The following is a 26,674-nucleotide window of genomic DNA, read 5'->3' as shown; positions in this document are numbered from 1 at the left end:
TGTCGCGGTGCTCCAATGTGCCCGCCATTTCTGCCGACTGACGTGCAAAGTCGCCACCGAGGTGCTCAACCAACCTTGCTGAAACGCGTGTTACTATGTGATCTTCGCAGAGTAATACCATCCAACGGCATGCAACGCTGGCAGCCTTGAGTTGGCCAAGCTGCCCGATTTGCGAAAGTCAAAGTTGGGCAAACAAATTTTCCTTTTAAACTTCCAAAATTTTAACACGCTGTAATTAAAGCGTTTCTTTGTTGACGTTTACGACTGTAATCACATGTGTAGATGGCAATCATTCTTTCGCATGAATGCTGCTCAGGTTTTGCGGGACATCCTAACATATCGGTACAATTTATTGTCAGCACACTTTTTTGCCAGAAATGGTAATGGAGAACATGCTACCGTTGTTTTCGAAACAGATGGTTACTCTGGCACTGTGCAGCGGGATATAATAAAATTGGCGCTCTTAGGCTCGAAGTAGGACACACAATTTACTTTCACCACTGATGTAGTACTCTTGCAGTACGCTGTCAGAAGAACGTGCCGAAAATAAGCCTGCATACAAGGCTCGTTTTTTCTGCGGCAGATGGCTCGCGCTTTTCTTTTGACATTGTGCGCGTAAATAGCAATAAATCTGTCACGTTAGACGTTAAAAACAGAAGATTATATCAAAACTTTCTCCTTGAACGAAGCGCAGCTGCCACTCTACAGTATGGAGTTAAATGTTATGGTTAGACACATGCGTTCTGAGTGAGATCAAGCCTATGAGGCAGGAAACGATCGCAGACCATCAGCAATGCACAAATAGAAGCGCATCTCCGCCAATAGACACGTGTTGGACGTGAGGCATTGTTTTTATGATCCCCGAAAGGAATGTTTTTTTCAATACGAAGCGAACTTTAGCCCTCACCGCAAACCGGTCGGTAGCGCTGAAAATAGCTTCGAACAAGGTTTAGAAGAGTACGGCGGAAGCGATGCGCATGCGCTTTTTTTTCGGCGGGATCCTGGTCGGATGCGCGCTTTAACGGCGTAGTGGCGGAGTCCAGCTCGCCAATGTGTTCGTGACAGAGGGTGCGCGCTATCATCCTCCACAACGCAGGTGTCGTTGTAGAGGCTGCTACTCTTTATGTTGTTCCCAACGAATGTCATTCCTACCAAAAGGAAAAAAACACGTATACAAATCAACGAGCACCTTCAGCGCGTCGCAGCTGAACGCTTCTTTCTGTGGACAGTAACATCAGATCCCCATGGAAGTGGGTCAGCGCGGCCGGTCGGCCCAACGTTGCAGCCCGCTGGCTGCTTACTGGCCGGAGAGAAAGGTCTGTGCACATTTTTCTCTACTCGAGTCTAACTTCAACGGATTACCTTCCGCACGTATAGTATACTCTAAAGCATGAGAACGTTCACATAGAATATTTTATTAATGCGCAAACATTACATCACTCATAGACATGAAAACCCGGCGTCGCCCCAAAAGTGACAGCGTACCAAACTAGTGATTGCTTTAAACAGGGTGACGTCCTCAAACGCGGGAATATACGAAATGTTAACCAGTAATAGCCGGTACTATTACAACTGCACCAACAACGAAAGAATATAATTAGAACAGAGTTCAAATACACACAGGATGAAAATCAAATACAATTGTTACAGATTTTCAATGCTTTCGCATTAGTCGCACGTAACTTCCGCAAGTGCTCCAGGTAACATTTTTTTCCTTAATACTGCCAGCTTTGGCAGCCCCGGGCAGTACGAGCTGTACGATATGAAATAAGTCAGAATATATTAGAGCGCTGAGAAACAAAACAAAAACCAAAAAGCGACTCATGTATAGCGCATACATAGCAGTAATAAACAGAATGCACCAAACGCATTGCTCCAATAATTTTTCCTCGACCTTTCTAATTTAGTATACTAAAACTATTCAGAGTACTGGAAATGGGGTCAGTGCCCATTAAACAACGCAATGGCTGTCAGTTCTAATTTATTAGTGCTCGACGGAAAAAAGTTTCTTAAAAATGCTAGTTTTGCCATGAAAATGGTTTCACCAGTGCCCATGATGATGTCTTGTTAATTGTGTGGCTAGTTATTTTATGTGTGCACTATGACTTGTGGAACTACGGGGGACAAAGCGTTCCGCCCCGCCCGCTTTCCCACTCCGCGGATGCAGCGTTCCCGCTCGCTAACCGCGGAGGAGTTCGTGCTCGAGGGAAACAAACGAAGGGGACGACACAGCGTGAACACTCATGCTATTTATTACACTTGCAATTAATAAACAGAGCGAGCCAGCTAGCTGCACAACATCAACGAGGCATTCCTCGGAAGCAAAAGGCTACCTAAGAAGGACTTCCGACGTACCGGCCGGGGCAGGGGCGCGACTTCTGAAGTATCGGCGGCGAACATTTGTATGCGCCGACAATGGCGGCCGGGTTTTCCAGTGCGCACCGTATTCTTGGGGCAAAGCTATCCCTGAACATATGCTGGGGAAGAGCGCGCGTTCGCTGCGCGCACTTCGGTGCCTGGAACCAGAAGTCCAGCGGAAAGGCAAAACGGATCCCCGTGCGCCTGCCGCGCAAGGTGATGAGAGCGTGCGGCTGCAACCGCTCACAACGCTGCCCGGATACCGAAGAGACTCTGTCCGGTCCCGCAGAATTCCGGGTAACCTACGAGGTGGCGCTCCCGTCACCGTTCTCTTTCCCCCATGAGGGAGACTTCCCTCCTCGCCCAACCGGTGCTGTCCTGACCGCCGATGATGAAGACGGGCCGCGTCGAAACGGAGGGGGGAAACAGGTTTCCACAGACTATTTGATAGCTTGTTATGTTTCAGCAAAAGTGCAATTTAGTGGCGCAAGTTGTCTTTGTGACTTATGCCGCAATAATTCAAGAAAGCTATTGGACACTGGTTAGCAAGTGTGCAGAAACGAAGTGAATGATTACAGGCCAGAGCACGTAAAGGCCTACTAGCCAATCACTCAGCACGATGTCATTTTATACTTTGCCAAAGTGTGCGCAGCAGCGGCCGTGCGCGCGTAGCCTGCGAGCCAACCGTCCCTAAAAATTCGCGAGGGCGTACAGAACAGGCGCTGCTTCGATGCGGGTCTTGTCAAAAGGGTGCATGATGCTTGAACCAGTCGAGCACTATTGGCCTTCGCGAAAAATGGGCACAATCGTCGGGTAATGTTCCCGTATAGAAACGCATATTTAAATTGGGATATTATTATGATTTAATCGTGGTGAGTCATTAGCAATTAATCACAAATGCCACATATGTTGTCTTTTTGCATCAACCCGACATCATAAATTCTTAATTAGTTTTAGTACCTGACTGAAATAACATTTGTTGAATTTTGGCATTAACTTTTTCGCCACGGACTAACAACATAAATTTCTAATGTGTTTTTGCGTGAACTTTCCAAGATGAAAAAAAGTTTTTCTCAAGCATGAAGAAAGTATTCGTTTCAAGCACCGCCTCAGACATTTTTTTTTTAATTTCTCATGCAGCACTCACATCTACTATGAGAACTCTGCTGTTAAATCTCTTCATTTGTACCCGCCAGGTATTGTGCATATGACGCCAAAATTATTTCAGAAAACTGTACTTATTGTGACATTCCTTGTGTGCTACGAGGTACATTCCTTGTGTGTGCATCGAGTTGGGGCTTAAGGCCGCCCCTCTTTTCCAGCTGCATACCTTTGCAGAAAGCAGGACGCCGGCACACGCGGAAACCGCTCCCCAGTATAAGCGAGAGCCCCGAGTACATACCGGGAACGAAAATTGTCGCTTGACGCACGGACCCCCCACCCCCTTACGACGTGGGCTATCGCCGGGAAGGCACCCACAGCTTCCCGCGGTGCCTCGTGAACAAAAGCGCATTCCCAGAAGGGCCGTGACGGACACCTGTAAGACAGACAGGCAGTACTCGCCAAGAATGTGGAAAGACAGGCGCGACCCTTAATCTGGTTTCCCGGAGCGACAGACGAACCCCTTCACGATTATTAGCTGTGTCCCGCCGTCGGTAGCGCGGCAGCATCGAGGGCGCTTTCGTCCCCTCCTCTGTTGCTGACGAACGACGCGGACCGATGGTGGGTGGCGGTATGCATGCCTGAGGCAAGGATTAGCTCCGAAGGGAGAGCCTGTGGATACTCTCACTTGAGAGAGAGTGGTGACGTTTTTGTTGTTTATTTAGTTTGTATTGTTAACAAGAATCTGGGTTCGAGGCTAAGCCCAACCCAAGGGGTTGTCCCCATCTCGCATGTTATTTTTCATTGGAGAATTGATGCTTTGGGCGGGCCACTGAAAATGACCGCCCTTAGTCCTTTGTTAATCAAGTGCTTAAAAGCGCATGTAAACGGATGCAGTCCAGGCCAGTCTGAGCTGGGGCTCCATGCTTAGCATGTAATGTGATGCTACTTAGGCACTAACCTGCCCGGTCGATGAGTGAAGTAGTGCAAAGTTTGTTCTTTTGTAAATTCAGTTCTGCTTTTTTCCAGTTTAACTCTCTGTATATGTATGTTGTAAAATTATGCTCTGCTGTCATCATCTACAAGCTCGCCTCCTGTTCATCTTCCAAGCCGAACGACACTAGAGGAAGGGTTTGTGAACCCTCCTCGAAGAAACGGACGACTATTGAAATTCTACTGCATACACGCTCAGGACGACATCGTTCGCCAAGAGGGCCTTCAGCGCCGAAGCCCGACGGCGTGCAGCTTCTGCCAGCAACCGCTCGAGCCCAACTCCGGAGCCACTCCATCGCCCCCATGAAGTCGTCGACACGTAAGCTCGGACGCCCCAGCCTCTGATGTATAATCTTAATCATGTGTAATTATTGAATATACCTGTTTGTTTAAACTGAGCCATACGGTGTCTCTTTGCCTCTCCGTCCCGTGTGGACCTGCGCATTATGGGGGTCATCACACTGGTGTCAGAAGTGGGGTCTCAAAAGCAAATGTCCTCTGAATGCTGCGACATTCATGACTTCAAAATTGTAATCAAAAGGGAATCACGGGACTGATTGTGGGACTTTTACCCCCATTTGAGAGGCTTGAGGCACCGGAGGGCTTGAAAAAAAAATGTCTTTATCTGAGGGAGCTCCCATTCCACAGCCGTCGCTCGGAGCAAGCATGCTGGCATTAGGAAGCGTCATTCCGATGTTTACAGGAGATAAGACAGGGGTTCCAATCTGCGATTTCTTTTCCATGCTAGAAGAGATTGGGAAAATGGGGGGATGGTCCGATGCTCAAATGCTGGGAATGGCGAGGTGTAAGATGGCAGGAGCTGCTCATGATTTTGCATGGCGAGACGAAAAAGTAAAATCCACAAAATCATTTGCGGAATTTGAGAAGCTCGCGTTTGAGCATTTCGACACTGAACCACGTCACGTGCGGGTACAGAGGTTCCGTGACGCCGGACAGATGGTAGGGGAGGACGTGCGAACATTTGCGTCGCGGCTTCAGCGCCTAGCACGCGATACGTTAAGCAGGGAGGAGGAAGGAGACCAGCTAAGGAAGAAATACGCGGAGGATCTACTTAAAGAGGAAATGACCGCTTTGTTCGTGGCTGGTCTGCAAGACCCCGTGCGCCGGTTCGTGCTCTCGCGCAAGCCGAGCAATTTCGACCAAGCCGTGGAGGCCGCATTGGATGAGGAACAAAATGAGGCGTTAACGACAGCCGCAGCGAGAGTACGCGTCATAGAGAGAGCGGTGCTCAACCCTGAGGTTGCTCTCTTGACAGAGCGGTTAGATCGCTTAGAACAGCTGCTATCTCAGCAGGTAGAACGCCAGGTTGAAGCGCGTGCTCAACAGCGCCCATTCGCGGGAAACCGGAGACCGCCACAAAGCTACAGGCGCGGTATACGAGATTTTAAAGAAATCGTATGCTTCGCTTGCCAGGGTCGCGGACACATCGCCAGGTTCTGCCAAAACGTGCGCCATGGGGAGCCACAAAGAGAAGCAGGCGAGACACGCCCTAAGCAAGCCTACAGCGGGGCTCCAGATACCGAGTCAAAAAACTAGTTAGTCCTCCCCAGCCTGAGGAGCGTGGGGAGGGAGCAGTAGATGATGAGGTGGTGGTAGTTTGTGGGGCCGACGAGGCATGCCCTGTTGTGCGTTGCAAGTTAAACGGTTGTTGTATGGAATTGTTGATAGATACGGGGTCAAAGGTGACATTGCTTAAGGAGAGCAGTTTTAACACGCTTCGAAGGAAGGGGGACCGCGAGGTGTTGGAAGCGTCTGGTGGTATGGCAACCAAATTTGTAGGCATAACGGGGGATCCTCTTGGCATAAGTGGACTCTACCGGTTACACTTCTCTCTCGGCGGAATTGCATTGGAGCACCCCTGCTACGTATGCCCGGACACGGTGTCTCTGCCAAACGGAGTGTCAGGTATATTAGGGCAGGATTTTTTGAGAAAAGGGAAGGTAGTAGTCTCATTCTCTGAGGAAGAGGTTAATGCGGGCGGCTCAAAAGTTCCGTTTTTGAACAGGAGAGGGGCTGAGATTCGCATTACCGATATTGACACCCGTCAAACAGTGGGATCATTGGAGAAGGTATATTCGCGGGTTGCCGTCCGGCTGGTCGAGGAGGCGGTCGTCCTTCCTTGGTCGGAGCACATTTTGTACGCGTTTGTGCCTTCAGATGTAGAGAGCGGCGCCGTGGGAGTGCTTGAGCCGGTCGACTCTCTCAGCAATGGCCTGAAGGCAGCCGCGTGCCTCGTGACAGTTAATGACGCCCACAGAGTGCCCCTACGGGTGGTTAACTGTAGCCAGCAGCCACTGAGCCTTCCCAAGAACAAAACATTGGCTTTCTTCACCTCTGCGATAGAGCAACGTGAGCCCACCGATACGGTACTCGCAACTGTAGAGCATGCTAGTCCTTCGGCTGCTCCAAAGGTGTCGTTCGATCTTTCTCACGTAAAATCCAGGGAGAGGGAGGCTCTGGCTGGTTTGCTGAACGACTACTCGGAGGTATTCGCCGCGTCCAACCTGGATTTGGGCTGCTGTGGCGTTATAAAGCACAGGATAGAAACCGGCACTTCATCGCCCGTTTACCAGCGTGCGTACAGGATTCCTTACTCCCAACGTGAGGAGATGGAGCGGCAGGTGCAGGACCTGATTGATCGCGGCATTGTCGAACACTCAAAGTCACCCTGGGGAGCACCAGCACTATTGGTGGAAAAGCCAGATGGCTCGTATCGATTGGTAGTGGACTACCGCAAACTAAATGCCGTAACTCGCATCGATCCATACCCCATCCCCAATATACAGGAGACGCTTTCTCAGCTGGGCTCTGCCAGGTACTTCACGGTAGTGGACATGGCGGCGGGATTCTGGCAGATAGCAATGGATCCGGCAGATGCCGAGAAAACGGCATTCAACACGCCCTCAGGGCACTATGAATGGAAAAGAATGCCGATAGGTCTGGCCAACAGCCCTGCTGTCTGGCAGAAAACCGCTGATGTTATCCTGGCAGGTCTTCTGGGGAGGCTGTGCTTCGTGTATATGGATGACATTATCATATACAGTGACAGTTTTGAGAACCATTTGCGCGATATTGAGCAGGTTTTGGTGCGACTAAGAGGAGCGGGTCTCAAGCTAAAGCCCTCTAAGTGCCAATTCCTCAAAAACGAGGTGAAATACCTCGGGCACGTTGTTTCAGCTGACGGCGTGCGACCGGACCCTGAGAAACTAAGGTGTGTCTCGGATTTTCCATCCCCGACTAGCGTCCGCCAGGTCCGGCAGTTTCTCGGCCTGATCGGTTACTACCGAAGGCACATAGAGGAGTTCGCCAAGCTCGCTAAGCCGCTCACCGCCTTAACAGCCAAAAATGTCGCCTTTCGCTGGGACGAAAACGCGGAGAATGCTTTTGGGGCCCTGAAAAGGAAGCTAATGAGTGCACCGCTGTTGCGCCACCCGGATTTTAATTTGCCCTTCGTTATGGCCACAGATGCGTCAAAGTTCGCAGTTGGTGCCGTGCTCTCTCAGGTTATCGAGGGCAAAGAACATCCCGTTGCTTTTGCTAGCCGACAGCTGAGCCCCACAGAGCAAAAGTACGGAGCTACGGAAAGGGAGTGCCTCGCCGTTGTCTGGGCAGTAAAGCACTTCAGATGCTACCTTTACGGCCGCAAATTCAAGCTAGTCACAGACTGCCATCCTCTGAAATGGGTGATGAGTGTCAGGGACCCTAGCTCGCGACTCGCTAGATGGAATCTACACCTGCAGGAATACTGCTTTGAAGTTGAGCACAAGTCAGGAAAGACGCATCTGAATGCTGATGCACTCAGCCGCACAGCTGCCGTGGCAGCTATAGATGAGTTTGTCCCCGTAGTCGACCCCGCCGAATTACGCACAGAGCAGTGCAAAGATCCTGACCTGAAGCGAATAATCGGAAGCTTAGAGGGCGCACCGTCTCACCCCGAACAGCTAGGTTATTTCATTGGCAAAGACGGCACCCTGTGTCGGCGCACGAGGCCAACCAGGAAAGGGAGACCAGAGAAAACCGCTTGGGAGAGAGTCGTCATACCTCGGTCGTGGACAGAAAGGGTTCTTCGCGCGTTTCACGATGCGCCATGCGCCGGTCATTTTGGCGTAGCGAAGACACGCAGGCGTGTGGAGCGTTTGTACTTTTGGAGTGGCATGCGACAGGATGTTAGAGGCTACTGTGCGAAGTGTCATTCCTGTCTCGAAAGAAAAACACCCAAGGGACGAAGACCAGCTCCAATTCAGCCGTTCCCTGAGGTTTCGGCTCCCTTCGAGCGGTCAGGTATGGACATAATGGGCCCATTGCCCACGACCACTTCCGGAAACAAGTACATTTTAGTATTTGTCGATCACCTTTCAAAATACGCGGAAGCGGTAGCACTCCCAGATCAGAAGGCAGACACGGTTGCAAGAGCATTTGTCGAACAGATCGTGCTCCGACATGGACCCCCGAGGCAACTCTTGACAGATCGGGGAACGAACTTCGTGTCGCAGCTAATGAGGAGAGTTTGCGAGCTGCTTAAGATCGCTAAGAAGCAGACAACACCGTACCATCCGGCTTGCAACGGCGCGGTGGACCGACTGAACCAAACCGTGGCCGGGTTCCTGTCGCATTTTGTTTCGCGCGACCAGCGGGACTGGGATTTGTGGCTCCCGTATGCAATGTTTGCCTACAATTCCGCAGCACACGAGAGCACGGGCGAATCGCCATTCTTTCTTCTCTACGGCCGAGACCCGGACCAGCCTAGTGAAGTGCCAGAGGGCCCCCGTCGTGTCCCATACGCTTCACTGGACGACTATAAGGTGGAGCTAGAATCGCGCTTGCAAGTGGCGAGGGACATCGCAAAGGAGGCCTTAAAGAAAGCGGCGAAGCGCAGGAAGGAGGTGCACGATCGCAGTGCTAGAGACGCGCCGTTTAATGTGGGGGACAGCGTGTACATTGAAAACTGCCAAAGGCAGATTGGGCTAGCTCGTAAGTTCCAGACGACGTGGAGAGGACCGTGCGAGGTTGTCGAGAAGCTTTCTCCGGTAAACTTCAGAGTCCGAGACGTGAACCGGCGCTTGATAAGGATACACGCAAATCGCCTCAAGTCGGCACCGGTTCAGTATTCACGAAATGAGGAAAGGGAAAGCGCGGATTTTGATGGGGACAGAAGTGAAGCGGAGCGCGCAGATAGTTCGCAAGAAACGCCCTCTCCTGCATTTGTTCGGCAGGCGCCAGAGGTGACGGCCAGAATGCCACCGGATTTACTTCATGCATTGCTAGAAGAAGAAGCGCGCGAGGTTGCCGCGCAGATAACGCCAGGAGAGGCTCCTGCCACGAGCCCTCGCGAGTCCCAAAGCAGACAAAGGGGCACAGACTTACTTAGTATGACTCATGAAGGCCGATATCCGCTGCGAAATCGGAAAGCTAAGTCGGACTAATGGCGTAAACAGAGCGGAGTTTTGAACTGGTTAGAATTGTGTAATGCCACAGCTCATAACATTGCTATGTGCTTATGTGTTAAGTTATCGGAGTTGGTAGTTAAACCTTTCTGTCATTAAGTAACACCTTCACAGGAGAGCATGCGGAGCGCATGCAGAACCTGCCCTACTTCCTTTCGTTATCTATATTTTTGTCTGTGCCGTGATCGTGCTAGAAGCGGGAGCTCCTTTATAACTGTGGTAAATTTAATTCGTCCAGTTTGGACTAGAAAAGAGAGGCTTGGGTGCTGAGTTTCATGTTTATCTGTAAAAGAAGATCAGTGCTGCCCCTGGAGACGCCAGTTATGACAGCGGAGGCATATGGTGTTGTGCAGTGGTGTTGAGTGCAGCGAAAAGTGTTTTGTCGGACGCACTGTGCGAGGCGATTCAGAAAGACAAGGGGAGCTGCAGGGACTCAAATGTTCGGAGAACATTCTTCTGGAGGGTGAGCGAGTGTGACATTCCTTGTGTGCTACGAGGTACATTCCTTGTGTGTGCATCGAGTTGGGGCTTAAGGCCGCCCCTCTTTTCCAGCTGCATACCTTTGCAGAAAGCAGGACGCCGGCACACGCGGAAACCGCTCCCCAGTATAAGCGAGAGCCCCGAGTACATACCGGGAACGAAAATTGTCGCTTGACGCACGGACCCCCCACCCCCTTACGACGTGGGCTATCGCCGGGAAGGCACCCACAGCTTCCCGCGGTGCCTCGTGAACAAAAGCGCATTCCCAGAAGGGCCGTGACGGACACCTGTCAGACAGACAGGCAGTACTCGCCAAGAATGTGGAAAGACAGGCGCGACCCTTAATCTGGTTTCCCGGAGCGACAGACGAACCCCTTCACGATTATTAGCTGTGTCCCGCCGTCGGTAGCGCGGCAGCATCGAGGGCGCTTTCGCCCCCTCCTCTGTTGCTGACGAACGACGCGGACCGATGGTGGGTGGCGGTATGCATGCCTGAGGCAAGGATTAGCTCCGAAGGGAGAGCCTGTGGATACTCTCACTTGAGAGAGAGTGGTGACGTTTTTGTTGTTTATTTAGTTTGTATTGTTAACAAGAATCTGGGTTCGAGGCTAAGCCCAACCCAAGGAGTTGTCCCCATCTCGCATGTTATTTTTCATTGGAGAATTGATGCTTTGGGCGGGCCACTGAAAATGACCGCCCTTAGTCCTTTGTTAATCAAGTGCTTAAAAGCGCATGTAAACGGATGCAGTCCAGGCCAGTCTGAGCTGGGGCTCCATGCTTAGCATGTAATGTGATGCTACTTAGGCACTAACCTGCCCGGTCGATGAGTGAAGTAGTGCAAAGTTTGTTCTTTTGTAAATTCAGTTCTGCTTTTTTCCAGTTTAACTCTCTGTATATGTATGTTGTAAAATTATGCTCTGCTGTCATCATCTACAAGCTCGCCTCCTGTTCATCTTCCAAGCCGAACGACACTAGAGGAAGGATTTGTGAACCCTCCTCGAAGAAACGGACGACTATTGAAATTCTACTGCATACACGCTCAGGACGACATCGTTCGCCAAGAGGGCCTTCAGCGCCGAAGCCCGACGGCGTGCAGCTTCTGCCAGCAACCGCTCGAGCCCAACTCCGGAGCCACTCCATCGCCCCCATGAAGTCGTCGACACGTAAGCTCGGACGCCCCAGCCTCTGATGTATAATCTTAATCATGTGTAATTATTGAATATACCTGTTTGTTTAAACTGAGCCATACGGTGTCTCTTTGCCTCTCCGTCCCGTGTGGACCTGCGCATTATGGGGGTCATCACAATATTAACAGCCTCTCACTACCGCCTGTTAGGGGGCGTCTTATCGGGAGTATATAAGCATGACTCCTCGCTATGAAGATATACAGATAACGTGAGTGTACCAGTGTGGCATGCACTTATAGACATTTTAATGTTCTATTCTCGATCTATTACCTCTTCCTTTAAGAGGGTTGACGGAAGCTGCTTGAAGCAAAAATTGTCAGATTACGGTCCTGGTCTGTTCCACGTTTCGGCGTAGTAGCACATATAATAGTTTAGTGGATGTTTATATAACATGTAAGGGAGCTACACCTCAGAGTTTCCTGTGTGATGTTAGAAAGCCATAAAAAAGTGGAATTCACGACAATCTTTTTTTTTTCGCCAGAACACTAGTTAAAGTACATCATAAAACATTCAGAAATGCACAGTGAATTCATCATGTATCGAAAAGAAATGAATGAATCTTAATAGGAAAACACATCACGTCTTAATCAGAAACTCGGCAGCCAATATTAATCACTAGTGCATCAGAAACAAAACTCGGAAGTCATCAGATACACCTTATGAGTGTGATATGTGCAATCAGAAACTCATCACAAATTTTTGTAAGGGTTGGCTTGCTGGTGGTTGGTCGTCTTATGGCAGAAGATACTTTGAAGGTGTCATGGTGGTCTGACGGGATATCTGGAAAGAGCATGATGACATTTATTCAATAATTTAGGCTGCATACCACTGGAGCGCAATAGATGTAGGAAATATCCAGTCGCTTTATTTCTGCTCCTCTGTAGTAATATCAATGATTCGGAAGCGTTTCGTACTGCTATATTAATGTATGAAGTTATGTCTAATATGTTCATGAGATGGTACTTTAGATATTTTTGTCCAGATTCTCATTACCTAACACCTTTACGCGAATGTTCCCATTCGTGTGGTTTGCGCTGAGGTGATAAAAGGCTGCTCGTCGCTCTACTCTCGTTCACTGAGAGAAACTAGATAGCTGTTAACGCATGCGTGTAAGGCCCAGACAACCTCACGTTCTGAAATTGTCCCCAGGAGTTTTTGCATTATTGTTGGGGTGCGTTACACACTGGGAGCAGAGCTCAAGGGGTAGCAGCAGTAACAAGAAGGGGACGGGAGGTCCGCAGTGCCTTTTGTTAACTGTGAATGAGCTCAATTTTTCAGTTCCGAAACTCGCAGCCTTTTCTGACTGTCTGAAAGCCAAAATTTATTGCCAATGGAGACACCTTGGAGCTGCATGCATTTACCTAGCTGAGGTCAGGCATTGGTTAGGATTGCACTCGTTCGCTTTCATCCCTGAGTTGAATTTTTTCATCTTGCGGAACGTTTTCACTAGGCGTTCAAATATTCCTCAGGATATCCCTGTCTCGCACTCATGAGACGGTCGGGGTTTCAAATTTGCAACCAATCAAAAAAAGCTTGACATTTACGATTGAAACGACTAGGTTCTCAGGCCTTGCTGTGTTATCTGTTGAAGGCAAACTGGCAAAAATGTAGAAGTTCAGGAAACGATCGGCAGCTGCGCAGTCCTCACGTTGAGAAAAAAGTTGTCTCTTTTGTTGTTCCTCTATACAAACTCTGAGGGAGTGAATTCATTCACGAAGTGCCAATATGTTGGCTACCTGCATAAGAACATAAAATTTCGGAGAAAATTAAGTTAAAACTTGTGAGTGTAGTACCCCTTGGAGACAGATACTGCGCCATTTCCTTACCCAAAAAAAAACAATTATTATTATTAGTAACCCTTGACATCAACAGACGAATTCAATTTCATTTTATATGGTTACCCTCCCAACAGAGGAGTCTTATTTTGGCTGCAAAAACTCTCTTACCGGTTCTTTGCATTATTGACAGGAAATCGCTGCCACGCAGAAATTTCATTGGTTTACGAAAGAGAAATTAATCATCGACACCCATGTATAAACAGCTGAGCAGCAGGGCAATGCTTAAGACCGATAAAGCCGCTTGTCCAAATAGCCTGTATTTCGAGACATATGTACTCGTATATTCGGGCATTGTCTAAAACAGACTTGCCGTATTGCATTTTCCTTCAGCTTCACATGGCATTTCCCTTTGACTTCTCCCGTATAGCGTTCATTATTGAAGCACACGTTCCTACAGTCATCGTCTTCTGAAGAGTGCATTTTAGTAATAAAACGCTTCCGGTATTCTAAAACCTGTTGCCGTAATCTTTCCAGCTCAAATTTACACACTAAAATTCTTTAACAAGACCTGGAACCCAAATGCCTCCATTGCATGCAATTCTACATCCCTTGCTTTTTGTCTGGCTCACACTTTGTCTCGCCTGCCAGGCCGTCACTTCCAATGCTTTAATTGGAGTGAAGTACTAGTGTGTACATATCCGTATTTGTTTCAACATACTGGAGTAAACGACTTCTAGAAGCTCAAAAGGGGTTTGTTTTGCAGAATTAAATAATGCGGCTCTGTAATTGTTGCACTTTAAGTTAGTTGTCTTACGGTATCTGTCTGACATCTCTTTTTTGTGCCTGCTTATTGAAACAGCAATTAACTGAATTGTTGTTCAGTCTTTGACGGGGCCTTGGGCTATTCACCACTGCAGATGTCCTTGATCATTCTTTCGTAATCAGTACACGTGTTTGAAACTGCTCGGAAGGTGTTTGTATCACTTGACTACTGGTTTCTTTCTATCGTTATTCGTGCAGATACCACTTAACTGATTCTGCATATTTTGAAATGTTCTTTCGTCGGTTTCCGTTTTAATAGTTTCTATCTTTTCCGGCAAATATGGTTGCAAACCTTTGTAATGCTCACAAAATATTTGCAATTCTTTTCGCATTCTTAGTCGCCAGATTCGTCCTTATCTTCAAAAGAATGTTGCTTTTCCCTCTTAATTTCTGAGCCTTTGGTCAAAAAGCAAATTTCAGAGGTTTTGTTTTTCTGGCCCTGCTGATATGGGCTAGCAAAATACATTCACCTAGTTGGTTTTTTATGCTACTGGGTGCTGAATTATCTCTCGAAAAGTATAGAGTTGGAGTGAGCCACCCAATGAAGCGGAGAACGGCGATAAAGCCGGGCAGTGCAGGACAAGGAGGAGGAGGAGGGGGGGGGGGTGACGTTTTGGCCACCGCACCGGGTGCAGCTACACTAGTTACGCCACTCCGTGGGAACCAACATTATTCCATGTTGGTTCCATAATTGGGCTCTACAATTTTCACGCGACACGCACTACTGAGTTGAAATGAAATATTAAAATAAATATGTGCTGACAGCAATATATATTCGTTTGGTTTTTGTGGGTTTAAGTGCTGCCGTCTGCCGAGCATATGGAAAGAGCCGAAGGCCTAGTTTTGGCACACCTCGATAGGTGCCGCAAACCGACCACCTGGAAGTATCTAGTAACCACACGATGCGACAAGATTTCGCAGTATCCACAGAGATGCCGTTGCAGCCCTATTGTAAAACCAGTGAATCCATGAATATCCGAGGCGCTCAATTTATGTAATTCAAGGGTATGAAGGCAGGACCAATCTCTGTGCGACAGGCGGCACAGAAAATCGGGTAACCGATTAACGGCCTAAAAGCACGACAGTTACCTAAATACACGTGTTCAGGATTCCATGTTGGTGTGACGCAAAATTAAAAGCAATTTCAATATTAAAGGGGAGAATTTATGACAAGTGCTTTCAAGTTTGATATATTACTCAGTGAAAAGTAAAAAATATATTACCGAGCATGGCGACACCTGCCACGAGTGCTTTTAAAGGGAGACTGAAGTTAAATAGCAAAAATTAGAACTATGAAATAGTCCTCAGATTTTTTTTTTAGCGAGGTGTTCGCACTGCTAAGAAAATAACAAATGTCGGCATCCGTTCATTCGTATGAGCGATCACGTCCTGCTCATTCTTGATACGTAAAGGGCGAAAGCAAATTCGAAGAACATCAAAGTTGTGAATTCTGTTGTGTGAATACCCCGTACGAGTGCATATTTTAACGTGCTTTACAACGTGAGATTATCTGTAATCATACAACGAGGTGTACAAGAAGCTTACGCCGTGCTTGTCCATTCGTCGCAGGCGGGAGAAATATGTACTTCTCCCGGAGTTTAAAACTGGAGAAAGTTTCGCGCAGCTTGCTCTGGGGCTGGCACAAATTCGTTTGTGTTTATTCTTCGATATGCTTGTCACTGTGACGGGGGCTGATCGTGGGTTGCTTTTGCTTATGATCATGTTGCCCTCGTTCTTTGCGCTGTGCATGTCAGTGACTAGACAATAATGAAAATGTTCTTCCTTATATGAATTGGTTATTCCTGTAAACACGGAAAGGCGGTGGAATGCAGCGGCTTCTGAGTATGTGCAGCAGCGGTAATACTTTATCGTGAACGATCACATTGAACCGCCCTTGTCAGGCTATTCGGTGTTTCCCGCGCAACAAAACTCCTCTTTCCTGTTGTTCATTGAGGCGGAGTACTATTTCCGTGAGAGCCAGAACCAGCGTCAAGATCCTCCCACAGGCACCATCTTGGGATGTGCTTGCTCACATGCATTGTAACCACTCGTGAAATGCGTTTTTTAAAAAAATCTACACGCGCTGGAAACGCGATGAACTGATGGCGGCCGGCGGGGAACCAATAGGCCTCGTGCGGTGGTATGGTGGCGCCAGCTCACGCGTGGCGCGCGCGAACAGCGGCTATCCGCTGCTGTGTGCGGCAGCGGAAGGAGCCGTGAAATGCGTCTTCCCGACAGCGCCAACGCGTTAGAACAGAGCCTCTTCCCCTTTTGCGCTTTGAGTCGCATGCACACTCGCATACACCGTGTTTGTGTTGCAAAATGAACTAAGAGCAACGCAACGCACGAAAATGAAAATTGTGCTTTGAGGAAAGGAAATGACGCAGTAACTCTCTTACTTACCTGGTGGACACCCGAACCGCGCCGTAAGGGAAGGGAAAAAGGAGAGAGTGAAAGAAGAAAGGAAGAAAGAGGTGCCGTAGTGGGGGGCTCCGGAATAATTTCGACCTCCTGGGGATTTTTAACGTGCAGTGACATCGCACAGCAGACGGGCGCCTTTTGCGTTTCGCCTCCGTCGAAACGCGCCCGCCGCGGTTGGATTCGAACCCTGGCACTCCGGCTCAGTAGACTAGTGCCTTAACTACTGAGGCACCGCGGCGGGTAGGCAATGCAGGCCACTACCCGTGCGCGGCCGGGCGCGCTTTTTGTCCGCCGGCTCCTTGGGTGCGTCTCCTGGCGCGAGCGCTACTCCTGGCGGCGCTACCTGTTAGGAGTTAACTCAGCAGCCAAACGGTCAACGGGAGGGCGTTGCAAAAAAAAAAAGAACTTTCGTCGAGGAGGCAAACCGCACAGTACTCCCTCAGTAACACGGGTCGTATCCGAACATCCGCCCTGAAGCGCCGGGTAAGGCATATGTGCACACTAGAACATCGCTCTGAGAGCTTAGTCGGTACCCACCTGCAGGGTCGATCACCACCGCCGTTCTTTTGCCTTCTCGCTAGCTGGCTCCAAACGATGGGCGGGTCGCGCTTGAGCGCAGTCTCCGGCAAAAACAGCGTTGCATGTCCAGCTTAACATTAACAGCACGTGAAGTTGCAGCTTTCGGACAACTAGAAATGTTGACGTGTTTTTAAAAACAGCGGTTTGGTGTGCGGTCGCACGTTTTGCGACGCCGAGCCTGTGCATGATGTGTGCTGAGAACCTTTCTGTGCAGCAGTGACCTCGAACACCTTCGAGATATGTGCAGGCTCAGGTTGGAGGCGAGTCTAATTCTTTTGCGCTCGTTTCTTCACCGTGCATCACTTTCAAGCACTCTGTGCAAACATCGAGCAGGCGGGCTTGACATCCCGCTTGCTCATCGCAAGGTAGTGCGCGCAGTGACGTGAACGCTTCGCGCGGGAGCTACTTCGGATGATATGTGGCCGGGTGCAACACCCATGCCGCTTGCACTGTGCCGCGTGCTTAATTAAGTAACGACAGGGCTCTACGTACACGCGGCTTTGTATATACAATGTTTTTTATGTTTTGTAAATATAGCCAGTTGTAGTCGCTCATGCGTGTGGTTCTCAGATCTGTTTACATTTTGTATGTTGTGTGTACACAACTCTCACCTGACAATTTTCTCTATCCATTCTCTAGCTGGCCTACCTACGCTGCAGGCGCACTCCTCTCGCCAGCGCCGTTTAGTTTTTCTCTCGTATGATTTTCAGGGAAAACGATGCTCAATAATATTTAACTGCTTCCTGGCGCAGTTTGCAGCCATTATGACACCAATAAAAGCAAGAGTAAATCAAACTTGCTTGACTTAAAGGGCGTTTTCTCTTGGTTCTTGTGGGAAGCCAGATCGAAGGCCTAGAATACACTGCTGCTATGGGATTTGCTCCCAGTGGCGTGCGTCTACGGCGAGCTGGACTGCCTCGAAGCCAACGCTGAGAACCGCAGGAAAGCGTCATAGGAAGGCGTTTCTGCAGGCCGGGCAGACGTCGCGTTCGCCTGTTCACGGGTCATGTCTGAAGACTTGCCCTGATGCATAGAGTCAAGCATCACTGACTCTAAAGGCTTCATCTAGAACCACCAGGTCCTTGGCTTTTTTTCCTTCCACTGCGCTAGATTCATGTCATAGGCTGTGCTGTTACCGCGCAGTCCCCCCCCCCCCCCCAAAAAAAAAACAACAACAAAAAACAGGGAAATTCACTGCCCAAATAAAAAGCACTGTACACGAATTCAGGTGAGAGATGGCCATAAACGCGACAGTAAACAGAGGTGTGTGTTTTACTAGGTATTTTCTGCTTGTTCTTGAGTAGAGCCACGACGAGGTCAGAGAAGCAAAGTTTCGGCTGGACCGGCGGCGTCGGATCGGGACAGCTGCATTTTTTTTCCGCTGTGCCTCCCAGATGGCGCCACAAGTGCGGTTGAAACTGCAGCGCACGAGGCCCATAGTACCCACGGGCAGTTGCAGTGATTTGCAAGTAGTGGCGCCACGTGTGCTTCAATTTTGCTTCATTTTGCGCAATTTCACTCAAGAGAAAATACAAGAGCTCTATCTTGCAAGTACTCAGCTATGAGGCAGAAACGGGGAAGGTAACGAAAATGGCTCAGCTTAAATGGAGGACAGCGCAGCTATCTATGGAAAGGAAAATGATCAGTGTAAATTTAAGAGACGGGAGAGGGCAGAGTGGGGGAGGGGACATACGAGGGTTAATGACATTCTAGTCTAAACCAAGAAGAAGAAATGGTATTGGGCAAGACATGTAATGCAAAGACAAGATAACATATGGTCCTTAAGAGTAACGCAATGGATTTCAAAAGAAGGCAAGCGTAGCAGGGGGCGGCAGAAAGGTGGGCGGATGAGATTCATAACTTTGCGGGGATAGGGTGGCCGCAGCTGGCACAGGTCAGGGTTAATTAGGGAGATACGGGCGAGCCCTTTTCCCTGCAGTGTGTGTATTCAGGCTGATGATTATGATTGTAAACGTGGTTTTCTGGCTTATGAGTGGTCCATTGTGAACAATTACGTATTTTCTATCAAGCGACTCTACTTAGTCAATTTAGCCTGACAAAGTATTCCACTTTCGTGCCCCTTTAAAGGGGACGCTCCTAATTTCCCTCCACGCAACGGGCGAGCTCACAACCATGACACGGTCGTGGAAAGTGCGAAAAGGATCCCAAGAAAGCATTTCTGCATTAAAAGCAGCGCTTCTAGCAGTGCTGCTCAAATATGTTCAGTAGCTGAGTAAGCGTCATCGAGCAGGTGCGAAAGCATTAAGACGGAGGTGTATCAATTTTACACTTTGTTCTGCTGGTTCCAACGGCGTTTTGCTGTCTTTTGAATTGCTTTCTTTACCTCCAACAGACAATCGATAATGTGTACTTCATGTTGTACGTTCGGTTAGGCCCTCTCCTTCCTTAGAATTTCGGCCAGTATATCAATAGCACCAATTTCGCACACGATCCATCCTCATCTGTCTCTTATTTTTGCTCATATAACTTCCTTTCCATTAATTATTGTGATCTCTTTCTGCAGTTTAGTTACAAGGAATTTGGTTCTAGTCCAAGTTCCGGCGCCACAGATGACAACTGTATAATACACTTAACTTCCTCTTGAGGAATGTCAGCGAGGTGTGATTCTTAACTTTAGACGGCACGCTTCATAATCCACGCACGTTTAGCAGGGGTCTTGTTACATCGTTTTATTCCGGGCTAGTGGCCATTCCTTGGCGCAGATATAGTATATGTACTCGCTTGAAGCTTCCGATATTATACTGCCTGTCGCATACTTTTTTTTTTACTTTTTTTCATACTCTTGAATATAGGGGGAAAACGTAGCGCAAAAAAGACAAGGACTGAGATGGACACACAAAGCGCTAACTTCAAACTATGATTTATGGCACACAGGAAAGGTGGTTTTACGCCATCGTATCCCAGTTGCGCCACCAGTACATTGAGCTACCATAGCATATCACCTAGATACGCAAGCTCCTTTGGAAACAGCGCGGCAGAGGAGCTACTTTTCACAGTCATTTTACAAAAGTGCAATCCATTCAGCCTCAATTATTTCACGTCTCAGCCTGCTTTTTGCACTTTTGAAACAACTCACTTTTTTTAGAAAAGATATGCATCGACAATCGCGGCATAAGGCTGACTCACCTTTCCCACATATATTATTCACGCCATGGCCGTGCTCCTGAAGCCTACCATTCAGGTATCTTCCCGTTTGACCTACATATTGTTTGCCGCATAAAAGAAGTATGTAATACACGACGTTATGAATGTAATTAACAAAACTTTCGCCATGTTTCTGTGCACGGCAGGCCGCCTTTCTCACTTCTGTCACAGTTTTGGTGCACAGGTGACTCAACTTATTTGGTGCCGAAAAAACCGCTCTAGCGCTAGGTCTCTGCGCTATTTCTCTTTCAATTATGGGGCGTCTTATGAAAGTATGGCATGACGGCAACTTTTTCTTTCTTATGCGGAGCCTCTAGATTGACCCCCACTTTTTTCTAGCGCACCATCTCACAACGCCTTTCGCGACAAACACAAGAACTTGGGAAGGGCGCCGAACGTTTCTCAGCGCCTTACAATTCTGTAAAAAACTTCGATGCATGAGGTGGGGGCAGAATTTCTTGAATGCATTAGAAATGCAAGAGGAGCAATACATCTTTTCACAAGTTTAGAGTGGTCTCAATGCAATGACAACAATGGTTTTTCGCCATGAGGTTCGAACATCTTACATGTCTGGTAATGAAGCAGTGCAATGTTAATGTCAAGGAATTTGATTTCGCCGGTGTCAGGTAGTTCAAGCGTTAGTTAAAGCCGTTTGAAATGTTCACGAAACAATGTGAGAACAATAAAACCGTAATCCATTATAGAATCACAAAATCTGTCAACATGCCCAAAATCGCCAACAAACCAAAATATCTTGATGACATTTGTATCACTTACTGCATCAGCAAAAGACTTGTTCAACCTGGCTAAAAGAAATCGCTAGGGATGGGAGCTCAACACGAGCCAAAAGAAATGCGTTGTTTTGAAGATATGGTTTTTCACCGCATATTAAGAAGGTAGAAGTGAGATAAAATGCTCCTAGTTCTAGAAATCCACTCACCGAAATGCGGGATGCATATTGAAACCCAGTGAGCCAGTACTTATCGATACAATCTTCAACGCAGGATACCAAAGCGCCATGGGGACTGGAATAGTACAAATGTTTTATACCGTTAGAAAAAATCAAATTGGTCATCTTCTGGATGAAACGTTACAAAATCTAATGCCTGGACATAAAAACGTGTCTAGATGTGATGTCGAAAAAAAAAAGACTTGTCGTTGAGTCAGTGGTGCAATATTTAGCATATATGGACGAAACTGCTTTACTCTGAATTCTTTATATTTCATTAATCTTCGTTTTTCTTTGTGTGGGATCTCAGACAGCGCGTGCATGCTCTAGTTTCGGCCTAGTCATGGTAGCGTATTCGAGTAGTCAACTTTGCCCAGGAACATGTTTTAGTTTATACATTAAAGAACAAAGATCACGTAAGGACGAAGCACACACGATTCCAATATGTTTGTTGCAGCTAGTACATGCTGTTAACAACCGCTACGTAGAAGGAAGATTTTTTATTTTTGTTTTAGACTCGAGGTGCCACGTAATGCATGAAGCGTCGTTCTAATCAGAAATATTTTTCTTACCGTAGGCTAAGCCAACTGTAAATTTCGTCAAAATCTTGGCATGGGCTAGCTAATCGGTGGTTGATCTTAGGGGTAATAGTAGTGCAGCGCAAAAAAAAAAAGAAAACAGCGACAGAAGGACAGACACAATACAGGACAGCGCCAGTCCTGTTGTTTGTGTCTTCTCCTTCTGTCCGCGCTTTTTGCGCTGCACTACTCTTAGTTAAGATGTAAAGCCCACTTGTCGCTATATTTTGCGCATTCTGGCCTTAAATAAATGACGTAAACAATCAAGGGCCAATGCTTCCGACTGGACGTTTATCGACGAAAAACAACAATGTTCTGCGCGTGTGAATTAATTTATTTAATGGCATTCCTGCACAAGAAGAAGAAGGGAGAAAATGGCGCACAACCAGAGGGAAGTGTTTGAGATTTCTCACTCCGTCCAACCGACGTAGATCAGCGGGCAGATAAAATTGGAAGTCGCGGAACGGAGCGCTAAAGCCTCTACGTGAACTGCAGAACAGGAATGGTGTACGAGCCTCCGCTCCCGCGGTTTAAATCCAACACAAGTCAGACTGGCAGATGTGTTGAATGGGTCATTCAGCGTAAGCTGTGGATGTAAAAGAGAAGGCGTTGATCATCAATCAAGCGGTTTAAATGCTGCACATGCCGGCCTCGCCAGTCTAACGCCAAATATTTAGAGCAGTGTGGGAGTAGAGCTCTACATGAAATTGTAGAGAGGTTTTGTAATGACATTATTTATAAATTTACTCAACAAAATTGCCGATTTCGAAGGATATTTTTCTAAGAAGCGCTCACAAAGGATAAGCAGAAATTTGTTGTTTCTGAAGAGTGGAAGTTGCGCAGTAACTGTCTCTCTCCTCGAAGGGCACCTCAGTTGCGTGGTGAGTGAAGGAAGGGAAGTATGAGTGAAAGAAGAAAGGAAGAAAGAGGTCAGAAGAGCGTGCTGTCGGGTTAATTCGCATTGCATACGGTAAAAAATTAGCGCAAAATTAGAGACAAAGCACAACGGAGGGAACACATGTGACCATTAACAAGCGGTTTTCATAAGCACGGTCATATTTTCGTTTATATTCTCTGCTTTATACTTCAGTAAAACAGTTGGCAGTAGCGCTTGTTAATCGTTATATCTGGCTCCTTCCTTGTCCTTTGTGTCTATTTTTACGCTAATTTATTTAAGTTAGATTAAGCGGTGCAGTAGCGAAGGGCTCCGGGATAAATTCGACCACCTGAGGATCTAAACGTGCACTGACATCATACAGCACACGAGCGCCTTTTGATTTCCGCCTTCATCAAAGCGCAGCCGCTGCGGTCTGGTTCGAGCCCGGGTACTCCGGCTCAGTAGCCAAGCGTCTTATCCAATGAGCCACCGCGGCGGGTTACAAGCCAGGTTACATGGTTGAGGGAATAAAAGGGAAAAATTATAATATTTGAGTTTATAGTGAGGTGTGCAACAAAACATGCAAAAAAAAATAGAACGAGAAATTATTTAGTGGTACGCCAGTGGTCATGCCCAAAAGTTAAATGCATTTTTCGTTTGTTTTTTAGCAAGGACACAGTCGAACTTGACCCAGTAGGTTCTCTTGGCTTATGGGTACAGATTCAGTGCATATTTGATGTTTGTCAAAAAAGGCATTGCCGGAAGTAAGCGCGCACTGCGACTTTCCTGCTCCCTTGTCGTCAGCTTCCGCTACCCGTCTTGCCTGTAGGAAGACAGACAACCGTCCCTAATATGTACCGTCTAGCAGTGCGCTGTGTTCACAAACGACGGCAAGTGAAAGACGACACTGGACCAAGCTCAGCGCATCATCCGCATTCAAGAAGCAGCGGCGTTTTATATGTAAATAGATCAACAACCTCCTTTTTTGTGGTTTGTCCCACAGTTTTGTCGTGATTCCCCATGTTTTATTTTCAGCCCATCTGCAGGCCTTGATAAATTCAACCTCTTTCTCTTTTGGGTCAATGAAAGAGGGCTGATGCATTTGTCAAAGGATCGGGCCAAAAAAGTTTTCAATATTACTCTTACAACGCGGCTTCTCGAAGTGGCTGAAATAAATGTACTCTTAAAATCATCATGAAATGAAGATAGATGGCATGAGAGGTGAAACGAACACAAAAATATAATGGAAGCCGAAAATCTAACAAAAATGGCCATCAGAAATATCACAACGGAAGAAAGAAGAAGTGAACATCCAAAACAAACATGGTCATGGACACTGTAGATATCGTGAACATTGCATCTAACCAAGGGAAGCTTAAAGCACTCATAATTAAAAAAAAAGGAAAGAACGACCATAAGAACACAATAACGGAACAAACACCAAGTACATATCTACATGAAAGCCAAGCAAGGAAGAAAAAAGAAATACTAATAGACAAATAAATTAATATTTAAGAAAAAACTTGAGGTAACAATATTACAACTGACCTCGCTAGCAGTAAGGTAGTTGGAAGTGGATAACTACGCGATCCGAGCTATTGATATACTTATCGCTGTACATTAGGCAGCACGAGAAAAACTACATATGAGTCCTCTGCTGCCGTGCAAAAGTACTTTTTGTGCGGATCCCAAACGTGCGACATATATTATGCACCACTTCTTTATCGGTTGCGGGCGACATATTCGGGTGTACGCAGAAATGCAGCCGTATTGGTTTTTTGGAGCATGCCATCACAAAGAAGGTTCCTTTGTGACATTTTAATGTTTAGCCTACATGGTTACGCATTCCCAGAAAAAAATCCCTCCAATGAAAACAACGCGGGAGCTTCGGGCCAGGCACAAGAAGAGCGATAGCTTCGTATAGCCCGCAAAACCCTAGAACAGAGTAAACTGTAGGAGTCCTACAAATTGGTTCGTCTTATGTTTATTCGGCTACCCGATGGGCTACTTTTGCATTGCACTTCATATCTGCTTCCCGACGCGCGGCCTACTCTTGACCCAAAAACCATCTTGTGAGAGTTGCGAAGTCGAGGCACTTGCAGTCTGTGGTCCCGAGATTCCAAATAACCAACCAGTCGTAGAAGTTACTCATGCATATTGAAATTATTCTCCGATTTAAAGCTAGCAGACAGAGCCGTCTCCTGAATGGCTGAATGCAGTAAAACTACGCGCATATGCCACTGCAAACAAAAAAATCCAGATGATATAGCAAATTTTTTCTTAAACAGTGAAGTTGTTGTTGTTGTTGCCTCAAATACGATTTCACATAACCACGGTGGGGGACTGGCCAGGGTTTGGAGGAGATCTAAACAGTGAAGTTAAGGGTACCAACTTCCTCTTTTTTTTTTTACAGTGGCGCTGTGGAGGTCAGGTTGTTTGGTGTGTGCGCGTGGCGCACAGAATGTGCCTTTGACTCCATATGCGGTGGTTATGTTCAGGAAATGTCTGAAATTGAATTTTTACAGAGCGGCATCATCTCGTTATTATATCGTGGCCTTGGAGAAAAAAAGTAGATATCATAAGTACTGTCTGTGCGGCGTTTGATGCAGAGGGCAATAAATGTTTAAGTTATACTACTGCAATCCTATCGTTTCAAGGCGCTATGAATGCACTTTTGAACACACATTTACAGCGGCACAGAACGCATAACGACAACCGCAATGCCCTTAATTTCTTTTTATTTGTCTGTAGCACATGTCTATTGTGAAGTAAACGCTTTCCGCTGGCATTTTTATCCTTTAATAAGTGACTGGAAAGACTTTAAGTTCTCGCTTTAATCCGTAGTCAATTTTGCATGGCTCCGCTATTCTGGCTGAGAGCGTAAGATGGAATTACTTGTGAGAAAATGGCGAAGGGCAAAAGTTCAGAAACACGACAATTCATCACTGGGTGCAGATTGCGCGCTGTAGCAGGAGCTGAGATGTTTTTACCTGGACGACGCTCCCTTTCTCTTCGGTGCACGGACGACTTGCGTGGACCGTAGCTTCTTGGGCACGTGATGAATCGTGCGTTCACGCTTGTTCTGTACGACTGGTTACATCAAGCCGAACCTCCGCCATTCTGGCGCAATTCCAGATTGGCGTGTTGCTCGCTATTCTCGCGGACAATATGCCTCTAACTGCTGCAGATTCAAAGCTCGGTATGAAACCACCTGGCTCTTGGCACATATCGTTATTATTTGCCCCAGCGACTTCCTTGTGCAAGGCATAATCACTGCCCTTACGCTCTCTGCCTTTGGGTGCACCTAACACCCCCGCAGTTCAAGGACAATGAAAGGCGCGTCGTTCGTTGCAATCTGCTGTTTAGTCACAAATCTATGCCTGCGCTGTGTCAAGGGTTAGCAGCGTAGCAAGGATCGCTAAGCATGGTAAACAAGTAGTCCTTAGAAGCACGGCGAGGAAATGGATCAGCCTGTATGGCGCACATAGAAAGCGATGCGCACTTTTCAACTCAGGAAGAGACGCACGAGCAAGAATCAGTGCGCTTAGCTTCGTGTGGTTGCTGCGCTCCTTTAGTGTGCTTTAAAGTCCATTCGGCTCTGCAGAGTGCTACTTTGGACAAATGCTGCCTCCTCGCTTCGAAAACGCCGAGTATTTGTTCCCTAGCCCGGCCGAAAAGGCGGAAACAGCACTTGCACCCACTATGGAATCTCTCTCATTTCGGTGCACCAATTTCCTGGTTCATTGGGACTCTGTCACACAGGTGGCTTTTTTTGGTTGGGGCCGTCTAATGACCTCCATATCGCTTATGGTGCGCTGTCGCCGAGGACGCGGTGGCTTTTCGCAGTAGTTCCTCTCTGCAGCGTTGCTTGTAAGCAGCGGTGCTTTAAGCAGTGATTTTGGGAGCGTTAGGCGGCTACAT

The 26,674-nt window shown here is 47.5% G+C and overlaps 1 protein-coding gene across 4 annotated transcripts in view; it reads left to right on the top strand.

Moving 5' to 3' along the window:
• The first annotated feature begins 1,099 nt into the window (after positions 1-1,099).
• Positions 1,100-26,674, top strand: part of LOC144121892 (monocarboxylate transporter 13-like) — a 206,454-nt gene continuing 180,879 nt past the window's right edge. Inside the window, exon 1 of one of the 4 annotated variants that reach the window (XM_077655319.1) lies at positions 1,100-1,316. In XM_077655319.1, coding sequence (XP_077511445.1) covers positions 1,245-1,316 — 72 coding nt within the window. In that variant the 5' untranslated portion in view covers positions 1,100-1,244. The remainder of the gene's footprint in view (positions 1,317-26,674) is intronic. The other 3 variants (XM_077655318.1, XM_077655328.1, XM_077655324.1) reach the window with 3 other exon arrangements.

The sequence above is a fragment of the Amblyomma americanum genome, chromosome 2 (assembly GCF_052857255.1).
Source record: "Amblyomma americanum isolate KBUSLIRL-KWMA chromosome 2, ASM5285725v1, whole genome shotgun sequence".
In the NCBI taxonomy this organism is placed as follows: Eukaryota; Metazoa; Arthropoda; class Arachnida; order Ixodida; family Ixodidae; genus Amblyomma; species Amblyomma americanum.
This window is presented reverse-complemented; position numbering and strand designations above follow the sequence as displayed.